General features: G+C 45.4%; 3 protein-coding genes across 4 annotated transcripts; 2 read left to right on the top strand and 1 right to left on the bottom strand.

Annotated features, from left to right (window-relative positions):
• The first annotated feature begins 25 nt into the window (after window positions 1-25).
• On the top strand, window positions 26-9,498 carry LOC135388061 (organic cation transporter protein-like). The gene is made up of 11 exons (XM_064617362.1): window positions 26-472; window positions 1,070-1,298; window positions 1,628-1,731; window positions 3,819-3,973; window positions 4,626-4,794; window positions 5,438-5,558; window positions 5,636-5,736; window positions 7,012-7,226; window positions 7,750-7,934; window positions 8,553-8,695; window positions 8,751-9,498. Exons 1-11 carry the CDS (start codon window positions 330-332, stop codon window positions 8,821-8,823), a joined length of 1,638 nt encoding a protein of 545 aa, XP_064473432.1. The 5' UTR covers window positions 26-329; the 3' UTR covers window positions 8,824-9,498.
• Window positions 8,924-12,098, bottom strand: LOC135388063 (peroxisomal targeting signal 2 receptor-like). Its single transcript, XM_064617363.1, has 10 exons — window positions 11,797-12,098; window positions 11,539-11,714; window positions 11,429-11,464; window positions 11,289-11,366; window positions 10,967-11,075; window positions 10,324-10,430; window positions 10,139-10,252; window positions 9,551-9,606; window positions 9,370-9,469; window positions 8,924-9,312 (listed from the first exon to the last, which is right to left on the bottom strand). Exons 1-10 carry the CDS (start codon window positions 11,906-11,908, stop codon window positions 9,250-9,252), a joined length of 951 nt encoding a protein of 316 aa, XP_064473433.1. The 5' UTR covers window positions 11,909-12,098; the 3' UTR covers window positions 8,924-9,249.
• On the top strand, window positions 12,029-24,825 carry LOC135388060 (proline-rich protein 36-like). Of its 2 annotated transcripts, none has more exons than XM_064617361.1 (15): window positions 12,029-12,194; window positions 12,761-12,882; window positions 13,097-13,270; window positions 13,413-13,522; window positions 15,667-15,757; window positions 15,834-16,696; window positions 17,216-17,460; window positions 18,320-18,422; window positions 18,631-18,804; window positions 19,671-19,767; window positions 20,210-21,730; window positions 23,095-23,202; window positions 23,271-23,728; window positions 24,542-24,577; window positions 24,671-24,825. In XM_064617361.1, the coding sequence occupies exons 2-15, from the start codon at window positions 12,840-12,842 to the stop codon at window positions 24,773-24,775; spliced, it is 4,128 nt and encodes a 1,375-aa protein (XP_064473431.1). In that variant the 5' UTR covers window positions 12,029-12,194; window positions 12,761-12,839; the 3' UTR covers window positions 24,776-24,825. The 2 variants fall into 2 exon arrangements, with proteins under 2 accessions (XP_064473431.1, XP_064473430.1); XM_064617360.1 differs by having other exon boundaries at window positions 12,143-12,280.
• Window positions 24,826-25,671: the final 846 nt, after the last annotated feature.

The raw sequence follows: 25,671 nt of genomic DNA, 5'->3' as shown, positions 1-25,671 counted from the left end.
AGTCGAAAGTGATGTCAGTGATGTTGCTCACGTCAGGCTCACGTGATCAATCCTACGCTTCTCAAACCAGCTCAAACGCTCCGAACCGCGGCATCAGAGTGCAAGAAGTGGTTGAAGCCTTTGAATCTGAATGACAATACCGATATTATCTTTTGAGCACTCAATCCCTGCGGCCTGTTCGAGCCATGTGGTTTCTCTGCGACCCTGACGCACAGTGTCACCTAATATGAAGCAGCTGGATAACACCTACGGAGTACCTGTACCCCCATCGTGCTCCGACTAGCGATTAGCAAACGCGACATTATATCAAACACTCGTGAGGCAGCGCGATGGATACTGACGAAGTCTTTGAACATATAGGGCCGTTTGGCAAATACCAGTTCTATGTGTACGCGCTAGGATGGGTCCCGTCTATCTTGGCCGGTGTTCACCAGCTTGCAAACGTCTTCCTGACAGCAACACCGCACCACAGGTGGGTACGTCAGCTGATCTTTTTGTCACACTGATCCTCAGTTCCGTGAACATTTATTTGCAACGGGTGGTTGATTAGTTGTGAAGGCATGACATAATCGCTGAACGGTTGTGACGTTGTCATGCTTTTCTCATGATGAAGGATGAAAGATGTAAGTCACTGAAAAGGTCAGCCAGCTGTAGGACTCGAAGAGTTTATTTAGCGATAAAGAACCAAAAAGTCATTCATTTCGTGACAGCGGATGCCAGTGTGTTGAAGAACAATAAATGCAGTGTGAACGAAAGATGCAGTGTGAACGAAGAACAATAAATTTATTAATTAAAAAGAATCTATGTAGCGCTCAAAAAAATTTGCAAATCATATCCCGACGAACTAGCATCAGTGGCGCTTATCTCTGGTGGGAGAAAGACTTGTTTGAATGCCAGGACAAAGATAATGTTTTATGAATGCAATCTGTTTTTACCACTCTGCTTCACGCACAAAACGCATGCCTTTGACAAGACAAACTGATAAGATAAAATTTTACAAACTTTCAGGAAGCGCACTTTCCTTGTCCCAAAATATGTGTCTCTGAAAACATTGCTTTCTTTCTTACAGGTGTTACGTAAATGGTTGTGATTCAAAATCATCATCCTACGACAATGCAAGCTGGATCAGTTTTGCACTTCCCGAGCAACCTCCAGGAAAGTTGCAATGCTACGCAAACGACAGGGTCAACAGTACGGGAAATGATACGTGCTTGCCGTCGGACTTCGTGAATTCAACGCATCAGTGCGACCGGTGGGTCTGGGACCAGTCCGAGTTTCACAGCACTGTAGTTAGTGAGGTAACTTTCATCAAGCCTACGACGTCGCCTACGTAAATAATCCACGTTATTGCAGTTTCTTTGTTAGTCGTAGTCTGCGGGATGTTCCGTTCTCTGCCGGTTGCACGTTCAGTGGCTAGCGGATATCACTGCAGACGGGTTGTCTCCTGGAATCATTCCAGGGGTTATGGATCCAGTAATGAACCCGACTCCGAACGAACTGTGTTTCCTGAAAAGAAACTCCGAAATTGATCATAAGATTCTGCTCGGCTCGGAGAATTCAAATGTGTTAGAAATTTATTGTTAGAATTGGTTTATATATATATATGTTTTGTTTTTTTTTCTTTCAGTTTAACCTAGTGTGCAACGATGGTTGGCTGGCGAGTCTGTCACAGTCCGTCCTCATGGTGGGCGTGTTAGTCGCGGCCCTTCTCGTTGGCAACCTCACCGACAAGTATGGTTCTGCAGCTTTCGTAGATTTTCTGTGTTGTTGTAGATTGTGAATTTTCGCGAATACTATATAAGTAGTAATTTTCGTGAGGAACTAATTTTTGCGAAATTCACGAGCAATCTTTTCTTCGCCACGAAATATTCGAACCAATGACAGAAAAATACGCGAACGAAATATGTAAGAAATTTTACCCAGGACCAGGGTGTCGAACCACAAAAAATACGGGTTCGGTTCGGGTTCGTGTTGTTCTGATTTCGTTCCGGTTCTGTTCCGGTTTGGCCACGCCAGAAATCGAACCGGTTCGCAAACCGGTTCGCAGCCCCGAACCGGTTCGCGAACCGGTTCAACGCTTCCGTTTTATATGTTCCATAAAACTGCTTTTATCAGGAAATGCGTGGCTAGTAGCTTACTGCTGTTGCCTGCATTGACGTCTCTAGCGGTGAGGTAGCCCTTTAGCGAGAGAAATGAGGAATGGATGAACACTTTTGCAACTAGAGGCACGCTGTTCACGCTGTTGAAGCGGTGTAGTCCTGCTACTTTCTGTTCCCAAAATCTCTTTTTTCACACTCACAGTGCCAGCAAGATACACTTAAAGGAAGCCTAATAAGATGGACAGCGTAACATAGACGACAGTACTTGCCGGCACACTGCCTTCGCAGCGTGAATCGATCTAAAACCGTACTGAAGCATGTCGAAAATAACCCTGCCAGCCTTACTCTGTACGAGCTCACAGCAGTGTGCTAGTTAATCCACAACACAACGGCAATGTGTCACGACACAACTGCGCTACCAATAAGCATAACCACATTTACTTTTCAAAGCACGACCAATCAAACAGGCACCGTTCTGCGTACGCTCCTTCTCCACTTCTCATGTTTCTGACTTGTTTAATTTGTACTGCTCACGTGTAAAGGGAAATCTTGGGCGCTTATTTGATCACATATTCGTCCTGTAGAGCTATATAACTGGCCTACTCCAGTCGTGTTTCATTCGTCCGCGTGGCACCTCGTCTCTGAAGAGTAGACGCCGCACCGCGTGGGGCGCTAGCCGCGGCGCTCACAAGGACAACTGCGCTTCAACATGTTAAAAAGACGCTGAAAGTATACTTACTATACGTCGTCGTCTGACTGCTAGGTGAACCTTTCTGAAATTCATAGGCGCGTGATGATTATACCAATGTGTTTTCGTTCGGAGGAACTCTTATGCTGACTTCTTTTATGTCCGAACCGTTTTGTTGCGAACCGGTTACCGCTATTATTTTTTACGGTTCTGCTCCGGTTCGGGTTCAACAGTGTCATGAAAATTTCGGTTCGGGTTCGGGTTCGGTTCCGGCAAAAATAGCGGTTCGGGTACGGTTTTCGGTTCGGGTTCGGGTTGGGTTCGACACCCTGCCCAGGACGCTGAGGCAACTTATGTGCACGTTTTTGTTACGCAATTACGCTGCTTTGAATGCCAATCGTATCTGCTCGATGCGGTGAGAGGAATGACGGGAGACAGGGCAATTCGGCAATGACCCTGAGTAAGTAAGTAATTAAGTAAGGACCCTGAGTAAGGACCCCCTAATCTCAGCCCTCTCAGTCAGAAGGGCGCAGAAGGAAGACAAATGCGAAGGGTTATTACCTAGTTGTGATTCCTGTTGTTAACTTCTTCCTGGATTTTCAAAGTGGAGGGCCCCTAAGACGAGTGGTGCAGGGTCAACGCACCGTGGTACTGCGAATTCGAGGTTCCACGAATAATTGCCCGATCCTGGCTACTCACGAATTTGCGAATTATTGAGCCCGTGAATTTAACCTCTTATACAGTATTCGAAAATATATTCCAAAAGCAGGGGAGAGGCATACTTTAAAAGGTCTTTGGAGAGACGCTTACGTTTTCGATGATTCTTTGACTGTTGCGTTAAGCCGAAGAAAAAAAGACCTCTTAAAGTATTTCACGAGTACGCGCATCGTAATTTATCCATAATGTCATAAAAATACTACGGAATATTAGTTTTCTGTAAAACTGTCGCGAGAAAAGGTCGATCATTGTAGGAATATTGAACTGTACAGCATTGTTTTATTTTTTGTGTATTGAAAACTTGTTCTCTTTAGGTACGGCAGACGACTGGCCTTTCTAATCATTCCGCCCCTGTATCTGGCGTCTACGCTTGCCACAGCGTTTTCTCAAAACTATGCCACGTTTGTGGTGCTCCGATTTCTCTCTGCGTTTTGCTCGAGTGCAGTGTTTCAGACGTCATACGTGCTCTGTAAGTCGACAGCAGTTACCGTATTTTCACGCGTATTAGCCGCGGCTTATGCGCGATTTTTTTTTCTCACGGGCGCCCTGCGGCTTATCCACCAGTGCGGCTTATCTGATGACAATTTTTTCCTGGTATTTTCCCCATACGCCGATTTTAACGAAAGGGCCGACAGTGTCTCTGGAACAGCACTGCCCTGCCGATGCACGAACAGTGCGTAACAGGGACGGGTCCACATTCGAGTAGATTGATCTTCCTGGTGCATTCCCCCAAGCAGCTTTAAGGAAAGTGGTGACAGTGATTCACGTCTTCTGGAAGATCACAGACCCATCAGTCCACGAAAAACACCTGACAAGGGCACAATCCGATCTTGGTAGAACTCCAGAACTGACCTCCTCTGTTGTACACTGTGCCGATCCCGGAGTATGGACCACAGGGTTTATGGCCTTCTCTATGGCCTCCTTTGTCGCACAAATCAGTCGTCTCGTATTGCCCGCGGCTTATCTGCGGGTGCGGCTTATCTTCCAGAAAATTTTGAAAACGTCCCAAAAAACGCGTCCTGCGGCTTATCTGCGGTGCGGCTAATACGCGTGAAATTACGGTACATTTTGTCTCTCTTCCTTTCCTTATATTTCTTTTTTTTTTTTTTTTTTTCATTCAGGCATTGAGTTTGTCGCCTCATCTCATCGTTTGTGGGGAGTCCAACTCTACCAGTTGGCGTTCTCGATTGGAGAATCCTTCCTCGCAGTGACCGCATTCTGCATTAGAGACTGGAGGATGCTGGCTGTGGTGCTCTCTGTACCCGTGACCATTATGTTGCCTTTCTATTGGTGAGTACGGATCCATCCCTGAAGAACAGTACGTCTGCAACGTTCAACCACTTTTTTAGGACAAAATTTGCAGTAGAACCTCTTTGTAGTGAAGGTGGCCAGGCCACTAAAAAACTTCACTAAATCAGTATCTTGAATTCATCACTAGTTTATGGGTAGGGTTTCAATAGATTGGGAGTGCAGGTTTACTTCACGATAACCACATGTTCACTATATCTGGGTTTTTGTATATCCAGGTTCACAATATCCAGGTTCACTATATCCAGGTTCACTATATCCAGGTTCACTATATCCAGGTTCACTATATCCAGGTTCACTATATCCAGATTCACTATATCCAGATTCACTATATCCAGATTCACTATATCCAGGTTCACTATATAGGGTCCTACTGTAAAGAAGAAAACTGTAAGAAACCAAAGCAGCTGGAGAACAGTCCCGGTCAAAAATTTACGGAACATGAAAACGGCAACCCTAATCGGAACGCTCCGTTTCCACAAGCTGAACAAACGCATCACACCAGAGCGCGCTTTAGAGGAGTCTGGCTACAAATCGAAGATACCATAGGAGCGTTGAACTGTAACGAAAATCTGTTGCAAAGGCACCATGCTGGTTGATTGCTGCAAGAACCCTTTTCTGACAGGTTACTTCCCGAGAGCCTTTCTTGGTGTCTGGCAAATAACCGACATAGTGAGGCCATGCGAATCATGAAGAAAGTTGCCAGGTGGAACGGAAGATCTCTGCCTGAAGATTTTGTTATCCAAGTGGGTGTAGGTCCATCAAGCACTTCGAAGGTTGCGTAAATCTGTTACACAGAGGGCCTGTGCTTGCTTTTTTTCAGCCCTCCAGTCCGTCCAGCGAAAAGAGGGAACAGTCTTCAATATGCGATCTTTTCAGAACCCCACGCATGAGCTTCCGGTCTGTTAATCTCAGCTTCAACTGGTGAGCTTGGTCTCGGTGTTTATTTATTGATTTGAATGTCCTCCGCAGGCACAAGCAACAATGCCTTAGAAAGCGAGGGAGAGCTCTCCGCCATGATTATACTTAGAGCCTGAAGTTTTCGGGAAATATTTTATTCCAAATTCGGGGGGTAAAAAACTGGTAAATAAATGTGCGCACTAAATTCATGCGAATTTGGGTGAAAAAAGCTTCCATTACGCTAAAATCGGGGGGGGGGGAATCGGGCTCAGTAATTCAAACTAACTGTAGCGGTTTGGTACAAACGGTGATGTGACTGCATTTTTCTGCCAAACAAGTAAGTTGGTGCATTCCTACAGACATCACAGAGAGGGCAATTTGCCTGGTAAAAATCGGGTTTCGCCCAAAAGAGGCAACCTTCAATTCGGGGTGCAAATTCAGGGAAGAATCGGGTAAAACCCTAAAACTTCAGGCTCTAATTATACTGCAGTAGACTCTCGTTGATTCAAACTCCGGCAAACCACAGATTTTTGTTTGAATTACCAGAAAGTTATCAAAATATGTGTCTTAAGACAAAATTATGGGCAGCTGCACATACCGAGAACTTTTTTTTTCCTTTTTGGTACCAAGTTTCAGCATTCTGTGAATGGAGAGCTACGTCAAAGAAACTTATCTGTCGTCGACTGCTTAGTCAGTAGATGGTGAATCCTAGAATTATTTGAATTCCGAGACAACTCTTTGAAAGACATATGTGAGGAGTGTGTTCAGTTCAAAGGCCTGAAGAGATGGCGTTACCAACAGGCAGAAGCCGTTTTGTGCCAGCAGGAACATTTTACGAGGGAACAAAAAGTATGGACTAGGCAGATTCAGCATTTCAATTAAGCGTCTATCCACCCGACATTGAAAACATAGCGAGGTAAACAAAAGTTTAAAATATGTCTATGAATTAACTGTAAGGATGCAATATTCACGAGCTTGAATTAATGAGAGTATACCGTACTTATTATTTATTAGTACACCCAAGTTGTACATTGGTAAATCCCCTAGCTTTCTGCGGTGGAAAGTTAAAGGGGCACTAAACCGATATAAGAGCAATTATGTATCAGTAGGAATATGTCTACGTCTGAAAAGGGAAGCAAAAAAGAGAAACAATGTCAAGGAGCCCGCGATGAGGGAAATCACACACGTAACATGAAAAACGGTTAGAAGCAACTAAGATTTATTTGAACAAGAACTTTCGTGTAAGTGTAACCTGAAGAAGTGCAGTCACAAAGTACACATACGGCGTTCTGCTTTCAGGCTCGTAAACTCCCTCGTTTACTACGGGCTGAGCCTGAGTGCCGGAAGCCTCGCAGGCGACACCTACGTCAACTTTGCAGCCATGTCGCTGGTCGAGATACCCGCAGTGCTGCTCTGCACCACTGCTCTGCACTGGGTGGGCAGAAGAAAAGTGCTCTCAACGCTGTTGCTTCTGGCAGGGACTTTCTGTACAGTCGTCGCCGTCCTTCCAGGACGTGAGAACAGTGTCACCACACAAGGCCTTGCGTTTTATGTCTTTTGAAAACCGCGGAGTAAAAATCTGGGCCCGTTTGCATAAAAGTTGAGTAAGAGTCTCAGACTCAATCTGAATAGCCTTTGGCTGTGCATTGAGCACGCGCTCGCTGCAAAAAGCGCTGCCAAAGCTATTGAGAATGGGTCTGACACTCGTACTCAACTGTTACGCAAACGGGGCCCCGATCTTATTTTAGGAGCCGTAAGACTGGGTAAAATCGGGTGATGTCGGCGGAAAAGCGGATTTCAGAGTGGAAAATTAAAACAAAGAGCACTTGTTGCATTTTAGGTTAACACATGATGCGAAATGGCCGTGCTGAACGTGCCGTGCGTTGCCCGTATTGGTAGCTGAAACGGCACTTTGCCAAGTTAGTTTTCGGGTTTAACCATACAACGCAAGGCCCTATCCTTACAGGACTAGCCATGCTGCTATAATCGCATCACGGTGCGGTCGATGCTTGACACTAAGAATTTTTTTTTTTTCAGATATGCCGGTGTTAAAAACTTCCCTGGCAACAATGGGAAAAAGCAGTATCGCGGGTTCATTCGCCCTCATCTACATGTACTCCGCCGAAATCTACCCGACGTCCCTGCGGAATACCGGCATCGGGTTGGGCAGCATGGCTGCGCGCATAGGGAGCATAGCTGCGCCGTTCGTGGCTTCTGATTTGGTCAGTTACTTTCCCATATATTTTTTTTGCGTGTCTTGCATGGTGATTATGATGCTGTAGATATTGGTGTATATGTTTGATCCGGTTTCAGGGACATAACGTTAAACGGCATTCAAATAAAAAGTATGTGTAATCAGGGTGTCGTACCAAACCCGAAAACCGTACCAGAACCATTATTTTTGCCGGAACTGAACCCGAAACGAAATTTTCGTGACAGTTGAACCCGAATCAAAGCAGCGCTGGAACAAATAATAGCGGTAACCGGTTAGCAACAAAACGGTTCCCATTAGCAACTGGTGCACATACTGAAAACACACGAATATAACCACTGAATATAACGTAGTGCATGAATATAAAAGGTGTAAATAATACGATAAAGAACGCTCCAAATGTGAACATCATGGGGACGTTTGCAAAAGTGTGGTACTGTGAAAAGCCTGGTGACCTTGAGGGTGGTGGTGATGTAAACAAAAAAAAATTGCTATTGTTTTTAGGTTGCAGCCAAAGGTGCCCATAAAAATCTGGCACATTCATTTCAGTTTCAAAAACTACCATACCTGCACAAGCTTTAAAAACATTTATGCTACCTTCTACTCATGTGACACAATTAAACTGCAGGGCAAACTTCATCCGAGATTGCCCATGGTGGTCTTCGGAGGTATGTCTCTGCTGGCTGGGCTGCTCACCTTGGCCCTACCAGAGACAAGAGGAATGAAGTTGCCCCAAACGCTGGAGGACGCAGAGAAGCTCGGAACGTCGAGGTACACAATTGTCTTTCAAAGCTCCGTTGGTCTTAACGTGGTCTTAATATTTCAGTCCGTCTGTCAGCGAGGAGAACGTATGCCTTATCGACGAAGCGGGCGACACCGGCGTGTCGTCTGCAACGTGACTTTTTAGTAACGATTTTTTTTGCATGATTTTTTTTCCTAACTGAGCATACTCAGTAATTTTGTCATAGTCACCTCTTTTTTTAAATGACACAGGGCACAATTCTTCTCTTAATTTAATGACAATGTACTGTTACGACAGTTATGCCATAGTGTATTTTGTGACATTCGCCACAATTTTACGTTCGACACAATATTCCCACTTTCAGTGACGCAAGGTAAATTTTTCTCAATTTCATGACAATGTCGCATTAGTATAATGGTTGTGCCTTACTTCCCCGTGGACAGTATTGCATTTTTTATGTACAGCGTTTATTATATGCAATTTCTAAAAACATATTTACACAATTTGTTTTATAATTATATGTACAACTACTGCTTGTATATATTTTTGCTGTCAAGCTCTGAAACGTCGCCTTTGGCACAACTCAGAAATAGTTGGCAGGCAGGTGCGAGATGCAGACACTCTGGTCCCAACTGCAATCCGCAATCTGCAAAGAATTATCATTCTATAAAGATAACACGGAAGCGAAACGTAGAGAGAATACCTGTCCCCTGACGTGAAGGTTAAAATCTAGCCCGAAGACAAATTCCTTGTGGTTTTGGAGAACCATCAGCGCTTCTGGTGATTTCTTCCAGTCCCATATCCTGAGTTGCAATAAAATTGTTACATTAGAGACATGGAGTACTCATTTGTGCTGTGCTAAGTTAACAGTTCAAAAATCCCACCGTGTTGTGAAGTCGTAAGACACCGACGCCAGGACGGAATCGTTATGCGGAGAAAACTGTGGAGAGAGGGAAGGCCAAAAGCGCAGTTTCAAATTGATTGTTCAAATTAACGAATGAATTGTTTTAGTATTGAAATGGCAGTACTATATGTGTTTTCAGCCTGATCAGATTTATTTATTTATTTTTATAACCTCAGGGCATATGCGTTACAGAGGGGAGTGGGTGACATACAGAATATGCATAACAAAACTGCAAACATGCACAATAGTACATAACTAATTAATTGAATGATTTGAAAGATTGGAATGCTTCCATATTTGCTGTGTATCAAACTAATAGTAATACTATTACTACTCATACTAATATTACTAATACTACTCAAAGTAATACAGGTTTTCCCGGCGATTTTAATCCGAGTTCCAGCTAAACTAATCCATGCCCCATAAAGTTTGCATGGCACGTGGATTAATTTCGATGGCGCTTGGATTAAAATCACCGGGAAAACCTGCTGTACTCAAATGAGTTTGCTCTCCGATAGGCATTATTATTACTAAGCCTTACTTAAAAGCAAGAAGTACCATTATTCACCTTGATCCGCCTTATCGCGTAGTTGTGTCCGCGCAACTCAAATGCGGGGCGCTTAATGTTTCTGATATCCCACCCTCGGATTAAGCCATCTATGCCGCTCGTAGCAATAATGCTCTGAAACGTGAAATAAATAATTCAATTAATAAAATGAAATGTGCAGAATAAAAGTCAAATGTTTAGTGCACCTGGCTGTACTTTGACCAATCGCAGCTAAGCACTTCGCACGGATGTGCTGGAATGGTCGCAACTGGAACAGGTTCGGGCAGGTTCCACAAACGTAGGGTACCATCGCCTAGATTGGAAAAAAGAGGGTATTTATGGGTGCTTAATACCCGCACCACGTGGACAGAATGAATGACATTATCATCTAATGCCATTAGGACCGTGAATGGCATTATTCGCAAAGGTCGTGCCACACGTCAGTCCGTAATGACATTGAACGTCATGATGTCAATGTGGTGCGGTCATGTGTTCTTTTGCATTTGCCAGTGAAAATTTGAAACTCCAGCTTTTCCTGCGTCAACCTCAATTTACAAAATAATCTTGTCATGCACGGTACAAAGCGGTTTTCTCCAAGAATAAAATTGTTACTCTGCGAAGGCAATGGGAGCAAGAGGTAGGCATTTCGTCGGCAAATGAGTTCTGCTGACCTCATTAGGCAGAGACTGTCATTCGGACAAACGTCATTAAATATATCGGTGTAGCACCAGACGTATGACATCAACACGTTAAGGCATTAGGTTCTTCGTCTCATTCTTTATAGCCATATGACCCGTGTGGCCCATTTTTGGGCCCGTATGACTTTAGATCCAGAATACAGTAGAGTACCAGACGTAGAAGCCAGCAGCCTTGGAATGTGGGGTGACCAGGTGGCGCAGTACACTTTGTTGGTGTGGCCTTCATAAGTGTGCAGCAAGCTTCCAGTTTGTGGGTCCCACTAAATTTACAGAGCAAAGTATGAAGAAATGAGGATGCATTAGTCTTCATCATTGGCTGACCACTAACAAGAAATGCCAGTTGCCAAAACCTCACATAGAAACCATCTCGACACTCTTTCAGGCGTGTCGATAAAATCTTGCTAGGCTATTGTACAGTGGTATCATAACCAATGTTATTGTTCAAGAACTTATGCATTACAACTACTACTCACAACTTTGATGAGCTGGTCCCAGGAAGCCGTTGCGAGCAATTGTTCTTGCCGTGTTTGATTCCATTCTATGTTGCTTACCTAGGTTTGTTATTTCTCTGTTAGTATCTTACCTGCGCTGTAAAATTAAACTGTTTCATTACCTCCTTTGTGTGTCCTTTTAGAACCAAACGTGGCGCCTGTCAAATATGAAAGCAATTTATACATGTATCTAAAAAAATTGCAAACTGCGTGTTACACATTCGGTGCTTACATTATGACCAACCAGGTCCAAGAAAATGATGTTGCCATCAGCACCTGCCAGAACCACGACATGATCCTGTATCTCACTCCAGGTGACGTCGTACAAGCCGTCGGGCCACTCAAACGTCTTCACCAACCGGATTGGTTCTCCGTGGACTGATTCCAGGATAAAAAGCGTACCATTTCCTTGAATAAGAGGAATGCCAGCACACGTTTAGTAACTTTGGGGACCACACGCCTCCGTTCGATACGAAAGATCTGGACCCACCTTGCAAACCGTAGTTTTGCGCAGTGGAACATGCTAGCCTTGTCGGATTGAAAGGAGAATACCTCACGGAGTAACCGTGGCGTGAAGTTGTGCGGAACTTCTCTTGCTGCATTGCGACTCGAAGTGATTGGTGAGGCACAAACGCAACATAAAGTTAGCGGACCTTGTCGTCAACCTCCCACAAGTGCATAAAATGTGTCACAGCGAGAAATGCATTATTCAAAACTCCTAAAAAGGGGGTCCACGCGACCCGCAAATGCATACCAAAACAAATGGGCGGAGCGAATATGTAGTTCGAATGCAATCCGAATGAGGGTGCGAAAGCAGACGACGACAAACATCATCATCGCCTGTTCCGGTTCCGGAAAGTTGCAGAAAGTACAATGAGCTAAAAGAAAGTGAGAAACTTTTGTGTCCACCGAAAGTTTTTAACTCCAAGCATGTGAAGAAGCTCCATTTCTGGAACAAAACACCACATTGGAAGGTAGGGTAGTAAGTACAACACACAACAGAACAGCGGTGTTGGTACCTGAGAGATTTTGGTCTGTTTACAGCTGTCGAATGTGGCGGGAAATCTTGCCCCAGAGCAAGTACTGAGACTGTTTTGCTTTTTCTGACGATCTTGTTGCTCTGTGGTTTCCGTATTGGTTAGATCTCGTCCTGCTGTTTAGGAACGACAAAGAGCTGAATAAAGTGTACGAATCCAGAGTTTGCATTCCCATGTTCCTATTTCTCTGGACTTGTTTGGTCGTGGGAAAACAAAACTTGCACATGGCGCTCTCACCTTGAGGTGAAATTAGATCGCTTCCTCGGTCTTTTGTTTTTTCGATTTTTCATCAGTTAGATATGATTGGGTTTGCTGTTACTGCTCTTGACTGTCACTTATAAGTATGTACTTGTTTAAAATGAAATGTCTTGCATACCCCATTGACTGGTGTATCTTTTTTGCCTGTTTTTTGTTTAGGGTCGTCATGGAGATGGATCGCCCAGGAAAGGCATCACCACCGTTCAACCTTTTTAACTACTAAACAAACCCAGAAGACATGGAGAACTTGATGCCATCTGAGGTGGCCCGACTTGTTCTGGGTAAGGCATTTTTATTTTTTACTTTCTTTTTGCCATTTTTACCATCATCATTCGTTGTGGGAGAGAGTGCAAACAACTCTGCCTGTCTGCAATGTTTTGGACATCATTTTGGGATGATTGGGTTCCCGAGAACAGTAGGGACTGGAAAGGCTGAACAGGCATGAAAAAAAAAAAAAAGGTTTGTAGATTGTTGTAAACATTGTTTCTAAATTAGGCTACCTAAAGTCAAGTGGATGCCACGCTTCCTGGGAGACCTTCCTCAAGGAAAGCCCGGACCTGAAAGAATATGCGGAATGTGTACGAAGGGGTCGAGAGTATCCGACTAACATTGCCGGAAGAAATTTATTGCAGTTCCTGGATGCTGGTCACCAGGTACTTCAATGCCAAGGTGAGAATCTTTATAAATGCACAGATCAATTAGCAGTACCTGAAACACAGGGAAGGAATTGGAACACATTTGATCTGACACACTCACTACTGTCTGCAACCCATGTTCTGTGGGTGACGTTGAACAGGGGTTTTGTTTCCAGGCGGAGAACATGGCAATTCTTCCGTGGAGCTGGTGTCCAACCTGGAAAGGGTGGTGAATCAGCTGAAAGGCGTCCTCTCTCAGATACAGCCCTCTCAGACCGAAAGTCAGGTGAGAGGGAAAGGGTGTTACAGTTTTTGGGGGAGTCAAGCTGAAGCGTATGCTTTACCACATTACGTTAAAGGGGTCGTGAAACCATTTCCAAACACTTGAAGAAATACCATTGTAAATATTGATTTACGTAAGCTAAACGTGCACATCAAAATGCTAATTAAGTTTCTGTGATCCTGCTTCACCAAATATTGCACTCTGAAGGTCGCAACTCTTCTCCTTTTCCGTTTTTGGAGTGGCGTTCCATAGTGGAGAAAGGAAGTAAATTCTTTTTCGTTTCTGTGACGACGTAGGCGCTTGTAAGAGGGAGCTGGCCACCGGAGAACTGCCTTCAGTACAGTGACCTTTGGGTACTTTGGGCAACTTCGGGTACTTTGGGTACTTCGGGCAAGCGTGCACTACTGTCACTGTGTCAAACGTCACCTCCGATTTGTCTGCCGACCTCTCAGCGCTGCTCGGCACCACCGTCGGCGGTTGCTTGAAAAAATTGTAGTTTAAAACCCAACAAGTTAAAAAAAACTGTTCAAATGAGGGATCTGGCATTTTGCGTGTCGAATTCATGGCCTACAACGTATGAAACGCAGCCGTATATTTAGTGGGTCGTTTCTCAACCCCTTTAACTCCAACCTATGATTAAGGCCCCCGGTTCTCTGCTGCAGCAAGTTCAAAATTCCGCAGCACCGACTTGTAAATTCCGCGATTTTACGTGGCAAGGAGTCAACAGCTGCTTGAAATGGGAAGCACTTTATTTATTTTTTGTTGGATAATGTGGGAACAGAAAATATTTTATAAATATACAGGTTCAAAGCACTATCGTCGCTCAGCATTACGTATGATATCTTGTGTTCTCATCTGACAATGAATGCCGTCTGTCGCCTGCAATCATTTTATACATTTTATATATATTTTATATACACTTTCAGCATCTATAGAGTTTATAGGAACTGACAAATACTTGATGCCAATAGAGGCTAAATATAAATTTGGAGCAAGCACCCTCATTCCGTTCCAAAACCCAATTACATAATTTGCGACTTTTTCTCCCAACAAAAGTCGGGAAAGTTGAGGGCGCGCAAATTGCGCGGGAATGTTCGTTGCGATATTCACACGGCGCAACATTTTAGTGTGCCCGTCACATAGGCTTTCGGTAGAGTCGATATTGACGTTACCACTGCATTGTGCAAGCGCGAAAGAAGTACCCAAATACCGCCGACGGTCGAGAGGCAAAATGCCGGCCCACTACCGCTCATATACCGGTGAAATACGTTGAAACGCTGCTGCAAGACGCCGCTAGCCGCACTTGACAACCGAAAGCATGCTATATTGGTCAACTTTGTCATGTTGTGATGTAAGGTTTGTCATGGCGTGTTTGTCCACCGTTTCTTTCCGCATTTTGTAGTTCGAGTGACAGTATCGTCCATTGTGTTAGCGGACCATTACCCGAAAGTGTGCACAAATCAAACAAAAGCACAGCAATCTCGTCGGTACACCAGCTCACTGTTTTTTTTTTTTTGCAATTCTTTCATTGGTTTTTTCATGGTAACCAGAGACTCTATATACAGGGTGTCCAGTGAGAAAGTGTCATTAAATTTCTAAAAATAGATTTAACTTCAGAAAATTATGAAACTACTTGGAATACACACACACAGACTTTTGCCACAGATTCAGGCTGTTTGCATTTGCGTCATACATTGATTAAGCTAATTTTGCTAATTGAACTCGAAAATTAGCAAAGCAGAGGTAACGTTTTTCTTTATGGTCGGTAGCACCGACGGCGTTGCGAAAAGCAATCGCCACGATCGTTGAGACGCGCGTCCCAGGTATCCGCACGGGCCTGAGCCCAGCCTTCCTCTGATTTACCCGCCCGGGCCCGGGCCGACATCTCCATACCTGCCCTTGGCCTGGGCTAAGCTCGGCAAGTGTCCGATAAATTTATAGGCTACCCGGCTCGACCCACTGTAGTGGGCTGTAAAGAGTTGACCGTTGCTAACTAACAGTGGGGTAACGCAGGCTCGAGCCTGATCTAAGCCCGGCAATGTATCAGCCTATAATCGGCTCTTGCTTTGGGGTAAGCCTGTGCTGTGCCCCAATAGGGTTTTTCTTTTAATATACGTTCGAATCTAAGTAATCCTAAACCTCCGCAGGGAAGGTCCGGTGATGCATCCTCGTACGTGCTCAACCAGAGCCACGGCACACCTAACGGAGGCGCAGGGCCCACAAACTATTCCCGACCAGGTAGATATGAAACTTTATTCTCTTTGCTGTTCTAGCCGGAGCCGTATTGAATTCAAACGGAAACACCCTCTCTTAGACAGGACCGCGGAAGGATCGTTACGGACGACACCGAATCAATCTGCACCTTCAGCCCCACCATCCTCACGGGCACGCTCCTTTCACCCTAACGGAGACACGGCGACGTACCACCTCCAGGCGATCGTTCCGCCTCTGCACTTCCTCCCGACGTCCACTCCGCTGGACAAATATCCGGAAAAGGCGCGGCTGAAGGACAGCATCCCTCTGGACCCGCCGGAAAAGGATCTCAGTGGCACCTCAGTTCGCAACCCGGCATTGGACCACTCTTCGCCGATGAAAACCCAACTGTCCGAGATATTTCCGTTCGGCAGGCTGTCGGACATCGGCTGCGGGCCGGCGTACGGAGAGAGCAGTTACTACGCCTTCATGAATCCCCTGCCGTGCGGCGCGACGTTGAGGCGGTACGTCACTAACGAGGAGCCCGTCCGAGACACCGGAATGGATTTGCGGAGGAAGCCCAAAGACGGTTGTGCGGCCGACCAGCAAGCCGAATCCGCAGACCGAACGACGCAGGCGTACGACACGAGCTATCTGCCGCGGATGAGCATTCCTCCCGTGCATCCGCTGTGGAGAGAGGACGAAGTGAACAGCCACGAGCCGGAATCGAGAAAGGAGGACGTTACGGAAAAGGAGGTGTCACCGGTGAGCCAAGGGTTTGAGGTTGAGACGGGGACAACGGTGAGCGAGGAAATCGATGTAGACGGGACCTCGCGTGATCCGTCACCCATGGTCGTGATGACGAGTGAAGCTGCGGAAACGCCACCGACGTCCACGCAGAGTTTGATGACGACAGCATCAATGTCCGCGGCGGTGACGTCGGAACATCCAGCGTCAGTTTCATCAAATCACGAGTCGCATCAGGTGAGCTTGAGCCTACACGTTAAATACTCTAGCATAGTTTGGTAGCATTACTCGCATCTACCCACATCAAATTAAACAGCAATTAATTAAAAAAAGTAATTTGTTGTGACATAGTTTTGGTCTCCTACGAAACTACGTAAACTTGCGTACACTTGAGGCACGGCAAGGTGGTGGTAGAGGTCATTGGAAATGTTGAGAGGGCACCCGTCTTTTTAATTTCATCATCATCATCATCGTCAGCTACAGTCGTGGCAATGCCCACAGCTGTGAGGCCAAACAATTGCAAACTGCCTCCAGCACCACCTAACTTTCACAATTTATTGACAAAGGACTGGACAAACTGGCAATTTTTATATAAAATTTTACTGCACGTTGCCTACATCCTTCAGTGAATAATTTAGCTTCCTAAGAGCTTTTTTTTATTATTAATTGTATCATCACACACCTTTTACTTTTATCGACTACGCTTCATCCGACTTCATTTACTCATTATATACTCAACCATTTTTTCCACGAAAGGAGCGGAGTCCTGCACCAGAACGCAACGACAGCATGACTGCACCAACGCCAGCGTCGCTGATCGGGGACGCAGATGTGGAAACGCCGGCAGGAACGGAACCTCCTCCTCTTCCCACCAGGGTGCCCAGCGAGACATCGCCCCGTTGCTTCCTCTCCAACGAGCGCTCCCTAGCACCATCCCTTACGACCCCGATCAAGGAAACGCGCTTTTCGCCCAGCCGATTTTACTCCCCACGGAGGAAGAGGTGAGAAATGTTGAATACGCGAATACAGTCAACCCTCGATTTATGAACCTTCGATTTATGAATTCCCTCGTTTTATGAACACGAGCATGAGGAACCAAACTTTTTACATGCATTCTTTCCTCGTTTTATGAACCTCCATACCTGAATAATGAATGGAATTTCTGGGAACCAACTAGGAGTTGCCCACCGTTTTTGCCCTCAATTTATGAACGGATCGTTCCGAGGTCAACAGAAACCTTCAAAGGGATTATTCCGTGGTCTTATGAATGACGCCTGAATGGACAAAACGTTTTCTAGGTATTGCACCCTCGGTTCTTAACCCCTCGAAATCCGAACAACAAACGGGTTTTCCGGGGGCGCACAAGGGGCGACCGAGTGTTCCTGACCTCAGTTGATGAATAAGGTGGCCGCTGTCACCCGGAAATTTTAATACGTAAACGGATGTTAAAAATCCCGGAGGAAATCCGAGACCAGTCGAGTGCGAATGTGCTGACATCTCTTCTTTCCAAGATAGACACAGCGGAAGGTCCAAAGCAAAATTAAACAATTTTAGTATCGCATAATAAACAGAGTGTGAATGTGCTAAAGTCTGTTCTTTGTGAGATTGATACAGCAGAAGGCGTGGTCGAAAGCAAAATTACACAATATATTACATTATAAACAAAATCCCAACACGGAAATACTGTTCCATTTGCTCGATAGTACTCACTTCGCGGATTTTTCGATTTATGAATTTCTCGATTTATGAACAATTTTTTCGGGGAACCGAGGGTGTTCATAAATCGAGGCTGTTGACTGTATTATATGGGACTCTATAATAAGCCTAAACTAAACAAAAACGCATCACCATTTTCTTCAGTCTGATTCCGAGACGACGTCTCTTAACCGGGAACTCCCCAGCAGCTAAGCAGGGCGAAGATCCGGGCAGTGCCAACGCGTCCGAGGAGCATCGAGAAGTCGGCGTAAGCAACGTTTCCGCAGAATAACCTTGACATGACCTTCGCCATATCTTGCTTTCTACGCTCAAGTTAATCTCTGAATCTTTGTGGACTGTCTTTCGCCACTTTCGTTTTGTGACGCACCTATACTGGTCTGCATGCTGACCCTTGCTGTGTTGGTGAATAGGGGATTTTGTAAATACGTATCTCCCTCCGTTTACTTTGTGCACAGACTGTCCTGGAAGAACTGCTCAGCAACTTTCCTTTCCTGGAGAAGCTAGCCGACAACATAAATCGTGTGGTTAGCACAGAGCCGGCTACACACGGCGAAGAGCGTATGCTAGGACCGATACCCGAAGAGCAAGTCTCGCCCGAGAAACTGGCCTCTACCTCATCTAACTCCCAAGTATGTTCTTTGAAGTAGTAACGTTGCAGTGATGGGTGAAGTACCTTTAAATTCTAGTTGCATCACTGGTACCGTAAGTGCACTATTAAAAAGTGTACCACACAAGTACAAGTAGGTAAAGTACAAACTGCTTGCCAAGGTACTTGAAAGTAACTGCCAAGTACATCGCAGATTCATTTGCATCACTCCATGCTTCACCATTTGCTGATGACCAAAAGTGAGGAAGAAAATATGTTTCGATCTATAATTACAGAACATTTTTTCACAATCATTTTTATATATTTTTCATAGAGCACAGCATTTTGCAATATGAATGGTGGACATGGATTGCATTATCAATGTGTTGTAACCTTTATGTTTTTCAATTTTGTCTTTGCATTATCAACTGGCTACTTCAGTACCCAAACTTAAAGTAAAGTACAAAGTGCTTGCCAAGGTACTTTTAAAGTAGCTGCCAAGTACATTGGAGATTTGTTTGCATCACTTCATGTTTCACCATTTGCTGACGAAAAAAAAAAATGGAGAAAGTAATTATGTTTTGATCTACAATTACACAAAATGTTTTGCAATCATTTCGATATATTTGTCATAGAGCACAGCATTTTGCAATATGGATGGTGGACATGGTGTTACCGATGTGTTGTAACATTTATGTTTTTCAATTTTGTCTTTCCATTATCAACTGGCTACTTCAGTACCCAAACTAATACCCAAAATTCGAGACAAAGTACGCAATTTGAAATGCCCCTGACTAAAGTAAAGCACTCAGAAATGTACTAAAAAGGTACCTAGTACTTTATGTAACCCCATCACGGTAATGTTGATGCATTCATTGACCACGCATTAATTTACGCCACGTACTTCAGGACCTCAACCTCAACTTACCCGAGTCTGTCGTCAAGGACATCATGAGCAGGACAGAAAGTGACCCCGCCTTCGAGGAACTTGTCGCGCAGATGTGTGGTAATAAGGCTTATGCTTGTTCACAGTGAGAGATAATCTGTAGAGCCTGAAGTTTTTGGGAAATATTTTTTTCTAAATTCGGAGGGTAACAATCGGGTAAATAAACATGTGCTCTAAATTCATGCAAATTCGGGTGGAAAAACTTCCAGTACGCTAAATTCGGGGAGAAATCGGGCTCAGTTACTCAAACCAACTGTACTGGTTTGGTATAAACTGCGATGTAACTGCATTTGCTGCTAAACAAGCTAAGTGTGCATTCCTACGGATTTCTCAGCGAGGGCAATTAGCCGGGTAAAAATCGGGTGTCACCCTAAAGAGGCAACCTTCAATTCGGGGTGCAAATTCGGGGAAGAATCCGGTTAAACCCTAAAACTTCAGGCTCTAATAATCAGCTCACGCTGCGCACGTGGGCTTACATGATTCTTGTTGACACGCTTTTCAGACAAAATCGACACAACACCCGGTATAGATGCGGTGCTGGTAACGCCAAAAAGCAAGCACCTATGTCGCACCCCATCCTCACGTCAGAAGCAAGGAACCCCTTTCAAGAGTCCCCTCACGACCCCTCTTCGACCCCCCCTGGCGACGGACACGCCCTCACGACACCGAAGGAGCCCGTACGTCACCTCACCCTTCGACACCTCCCCGTGCTCGTCCGGAATATTTCAGAGGACAAGATCGCGCGCCTCGCCGCGTTCCCTGGACTTTCAAAGCCCCGTAGCTCCGCAATCTCCTCGTGCACAGCGAAAGGGACAATCTAATCCGCCGTCCGTTTCAATGCTGGACAGCTTGACGAATGCGGACTCACATTCAAACGCGTCGTCGCTTGAGTCATCACAGCCGGAGGTGCCCTCGAAGTCACGGTCAAACGGAGAGCCAAATTCAAGCCCCAGGACCGACCGGTCATCCGGTGCGTCGTCGGGGAATGATGCTCTCTCCAGTCCTTCTCGAAATACCCGTCTGTCAAACGGCGCGGCACATAACAAGCAGGTTCAAAACCCATTACAAGGTCAGGAGCCGCAGCTCAAATCCCCGACTCCGACTCCACCGTCGAGTAGAGCACGAAATGCACCATCCGAAGCAGGAGCTGAGCTGGATTCATTTACTAATCCACCGTCAAACAGGTCTCGTAATACGCCATCCCACGTCCCAGCTGAGCTGGCTACGTTCCCTAATCCACCATCGATTGCAACTGTGGCAGACGTACTGCCAAATCGAAACTCCGATTCGGACGAAAGGGGCCAGTCCGAGCCATATTCGAGCCAACCTTCGACAGTGCCACCACAGTGTAATCCTCCTTCAAGTCCACCATCCAGCGAATCTTCTTCAAACGCGCAACACAGTTGTGAAGCTTCCGTTAATCCGTCATCGGATATCGTCCCCAGCCCTGCTCGGATTGTGCCACCACCTCATTGCTCAGAACATGTGCAGAGCCAGTCCAAAGGTTTAGCCCCTCTGCAGCATCAGCATCCAGTCCCATCACCCTTGCCAGTAAATGCCTCCGTGATTCAGATCACAGCTCCCACACAACAGGTTCCCTCCCCGTCGGTAAATCCGAAGAAGTCCCCAGTCAAAATCATCTCGAGGACTACAGAAGGCGGAAACACCGTTACCTGCATCGCGATTCCGGATCCAACTCCGGAGAAGCGGGGCGCGTCGCTCTGCAACTCCTTGGCGGATCTCGTAGACATGGTGCTGACCCCGAAGAGCAAGGCACAGTTGGAAGCCGGGGCGGGAGAATCGAATGGCCCAGCGGTGCAGCACTCTGCGGTGTTGATCACGGAGAATGGAACGCAAGTGATGTACTGCGCGGGCGATACCGTCACGACCCAGCTACAGTCGGGAGCGGGACCTCCGATGCTGGTTTATCCCAGCGGGACGGTGGTCTTGGGAATGAACCCCGGGTGCAGTCCAGCAAAAGTGGCGATGCCCCAAGTGGCCGTTATCACGGACATGTCAGTCGGTAAGCCCCCCCTCAGATGTGAACCTCGTTGTGCTGTTTGTTAGTGCTTATTTTGTGATTTCTATGTTTTACTCGCAACATATGAGATTGTTCCGACTATGTCGTGACAATGGGAAATTTGTGTTCCAATTTTGGATGGCCCAAGCAGGCACGTTGCCATAGCAGACGACAGCAGTGGTATATCTCCCATCAAAGTTTGTAGAATGATGATGATAACGAATTTATAACTTCTCCAAGAACACATACCTCGTGGGCCGTGCACACAAAAATCCGAGTACAAATCTGAACAAAATCCGTACAAAAAAATCTGAGCTTTAGTGCATATTTTAGTGATCAAGGAGAAATAAACGGGCTGATGACCATCTGCTGCTAGTATCCTCCAAACTGTGGCGCAGGGGCAGGATCCAGATGATATGGTCGCTATAATCTGGTACCGTAATACGATTCTGCGCGCGCACAAAACATAGAGCTTCGCGCATTGTGCAGAACCATCAACGCATCTTTTGCGTACGCAAAGCCGATGGCGTACGATGCACTAAAACTCAATCCATTTGGTGGTGGTTCGCGATTCTGACGGGTGCCGGGTGAGGAGGAAATGTCTCCTTTCGTGTTTTTTCTCCCCGTTTTTTTGTTTCACGTTTCACCGGGCTTTCGTTCGGAAACCGTTGGTGTAACGAGACTCCGACACACAACGCGCGCTTGGTGAGTTTCGATGACTTCGCGGAAGTGGACAACATCGTTGTCCGACGTGTCATCATTCCTCTGCTGTCGCTCGCGCTTGAAACGTGCATCTGGAAACTTTGCACACAGAGCTCTCTCTCGCGCTACAACATCGTTGTTGGACGTGACCTGCCCGCACAAGATGGCGGAAGCGAAACTGAAGACGATTTCGCGGAGAGTTCGCAGTGTGCACGCCACACACACTCTGAATGCTCTCGGCGAAATCGTCTTCAGTTTCGCTTCCGCCATCTTGCGCGGGCAGGTCACGTCCGACAACGTTGTTGTAGCGCGAGAGAGAGCTCTGTGTGCAACGTTTCCGGATGCGCGTTTCAAGCGCGAGTGACAGCAGAGGAAAGCCCAAAGGTGGCAATGACCTCTATAATTTTTCCGCCTATTCTTTAATTCGACCTTCGGACAATTCGATCAAATTTCGCGTTCCCGTCAGGGTCGAATTAACGCAAGTTTACTGTACCGCACATTTCTCGGCATGCCGAGATAGAAGACCAGAGGTGGCGATTTAAGAAATCCGGTCCACCTCGCAAAATCCCGGATGCCTAGAAATGAGCAGCAATGCTGTAGGTCATGATAGGCCAAGTCATGGTCGTGACTCAACCAAGTGTTTAATAATCTCTACCTTTTCACAGGACAAGGACACACCGGCTTATTACCGGCGCAAACAAGGCAGTTACCACTCCTGCAACCCAAGGGTCCACTGCCACCGAAACCTCAGTTCACACTCTCTCACGCTACACGTAATAACGTCCAACACTTGAAAACGTGCAGGACATGTACTTCACTCATTCAGCTTCGTTTTTCGCAGAGCCCAGGAGACCTACACCAAGTGCAGTGCAGGCAGATCGCGTCAAGAAATCGAAACGCCAACGAAACGCGTCGTCGTCGTCTGCTCTATCGTCGTCGACCAGTCGCGTGTCAAACGGTGTCCCCCAGCCATCAACATCGGGAAATCAGCAACGCAAGGATCGCAGTCCGCAGCTTAAAAAGTTGATGCAGACCGTGTCTTCTCGACGCAAAAGGTCCGGTGCTCACGTGCGCGCTCTGGATTTTGGTGCTGACGCGAGCACGTCTGGTGGTCGGCGTGAGGAAGAACACCCGGAATCGGACGAGCAGTTTGACTTGTCCAGAACTCTCGAGTCCATCGGAACGTCGCTCACTGGAGTCGTGCAGCGAGTGATGAGGACGTCCACAAGAGACGGTTCTACGCAGGAACGCGTAAAGGGTGCCGCGGAAGATCAAAAAAAGAGGAAAGGAGCACCTCTGGTAAGTCGATTTTTAATTTTAAAGTAATTTTTATTGCATTAACGTAATCTCAAAATGGATTTACCAGATGCTATCCAGAAAGAATATCTTTCTGTTTGATTTCCGTGTTCGGGTAGTTCTGCGGGACTACCCGAACTCCGGGATATCCCGAATCTGAAGCAACACTGAGAAGAGGAAGGGGCGGGTCACGATCCTCTCACGTAGCGTCTTGCGTTAATTTGACGGAGAACTTGGCAATGCTGACATTTTGCGTATTACTGAAACGACGATTTTTGTTTTGTTTCTTATCACCTGTTATCTTATCGTAGGAAGTGTATTTTGTGATGTAATGGAGGTACATCAGACACGTATTTTCTGTTTGTGACAAAAAGAAAATGTTATGCTGGCTTGCAAATTTCGGAGTTCAGTTAGGAAAATTCAGTTTGGCACTACTGGAGTTTTCGGTGTATAACAAGCACCCGTTGATTTTTGCCCTATAGGAAATTTTTTCTTTCGGGGTGTCCCACTGAAAAAGGGACATGGGCTAAAGAAAAACGGAGTGCTCTACACAAATGGAACCAACTGTACGTACTTGGCAGTTGTGTGGTCTATCCAAAAAAATTTTTTTCATCGCCTCTTGTCAATTAATTTGCGGTGATCAATTTTCTAACTTTTTAATTATCACTTTTAGCTCTCAGATGTCAAGTTGTGGTACATGTCGAAAAAGACACAGCTGAAGTGATTTAATCTGTCTTATCATATCTAATCCATTCTCCCCTATCACACTTCAAGTTACCTCAAGCATACACATGTTTCAAACCTTTCTCTGTGCAGGAAAATGGAACAAACCAGAAGAAAAGTCGCTGTGATGTATGTTCTTTGCTCTCTCTCTTTTTCTCCAGCTAGTACGTGCACATTTTCCTTGCTTTGTATTGAATTTCTAAATTTTATTTCTGCTTTTAGGACAGCCTTAAACGGATGGACGTCAGCAAATTTCTGGAAGCAATCCACAATATTTCACATCGTCAAGCAGCTCATCAGTCTGGGTTGACTCAGCCCAAATCATAGCGAATTTCCATGTGCCTCTTGTATATATCAGCCCCATTCTCGCACCAAAATATTGTGCTATGCTCATTTAAAATTTAACCCTTCATATCATTTATATGTACATATATGTGTATCGCTTTCAGAGTACCACATCTTAAGCTGTATCATAAAGATAACATTTTTAAAGTAAATGTCATTTCATAAAAGTGTGTGATATTCTTGCATGATTGGAAATACTGCCTTGCAAGGTCTTGCTTTTGCTCTGTAAACTTGTTTCATTTCCCTAGTCTTTTCATTGATATGTATTTCTTTTTCTTTCTTTTTGTTAAATGTGTCGGCATTTGGATTTTTTGCAGTAACTTCGTATCATTTGAGGACAAATACGATGTGTATGTTTGAATATACAATGTATGGTATGCTGTTACCTCAGGCTGGAACTCTATTTTTATATTCCACTGGCGTTATCAATTGTTATAAATAAATGTGTGCCTAATCAAAAACGTTGCAAATTCTAGCAGGTTTTCGTTTTCTTTTTAATGTCACATTGAGCAGTTTTTTTATCGGCGTGCATGATTGCCGTAAGTTAAAGGTGGTTTTAGAGCTTGTGGTATGTAGGTACGAGATTGTCAGAACGTAATGCCAGAGCAAAACCAAAACTAAAATTCTGCACTGATGGGTAGTAGATGAACTCCTCTTTTATAGGACATTATCAGTTGATACACCTCGTCTATTTTGCGGATTGACCGTCTTGTTTTTATTGTAATAATGTCTTGTTGGTAATGGTAGTCGGATGTTTGCTCTAGTCTAGAGTTGCTCTGTGGTTCTAATGGATTTCGCCAGTCCGCGAGTTTCGTCGGGCAACAATGTGATGTTATGCGAGAGCGGAGATACGGAGTCTACATAACTACATGTTATAC

This window comes from Ornithodoros turicata, chromosome 3 (genome assembly GCF_037126465.1).
Source record: "Ornithodoros turicata isolate Travis chromosome 3, ASM3712646v1, whole genome shotgun sequence".
NCBI lineage: Eukaryota > Metazoa > Arthropoda > Arachnida > Ixodida > Argasidae > Ornithodoros > Ornithodoros turicata.
The sequence above is the reverse complement of the archived record's forward strand: the minus strand, read 5'-3'. Positions and strand labels throughout refer to the sequence as shown.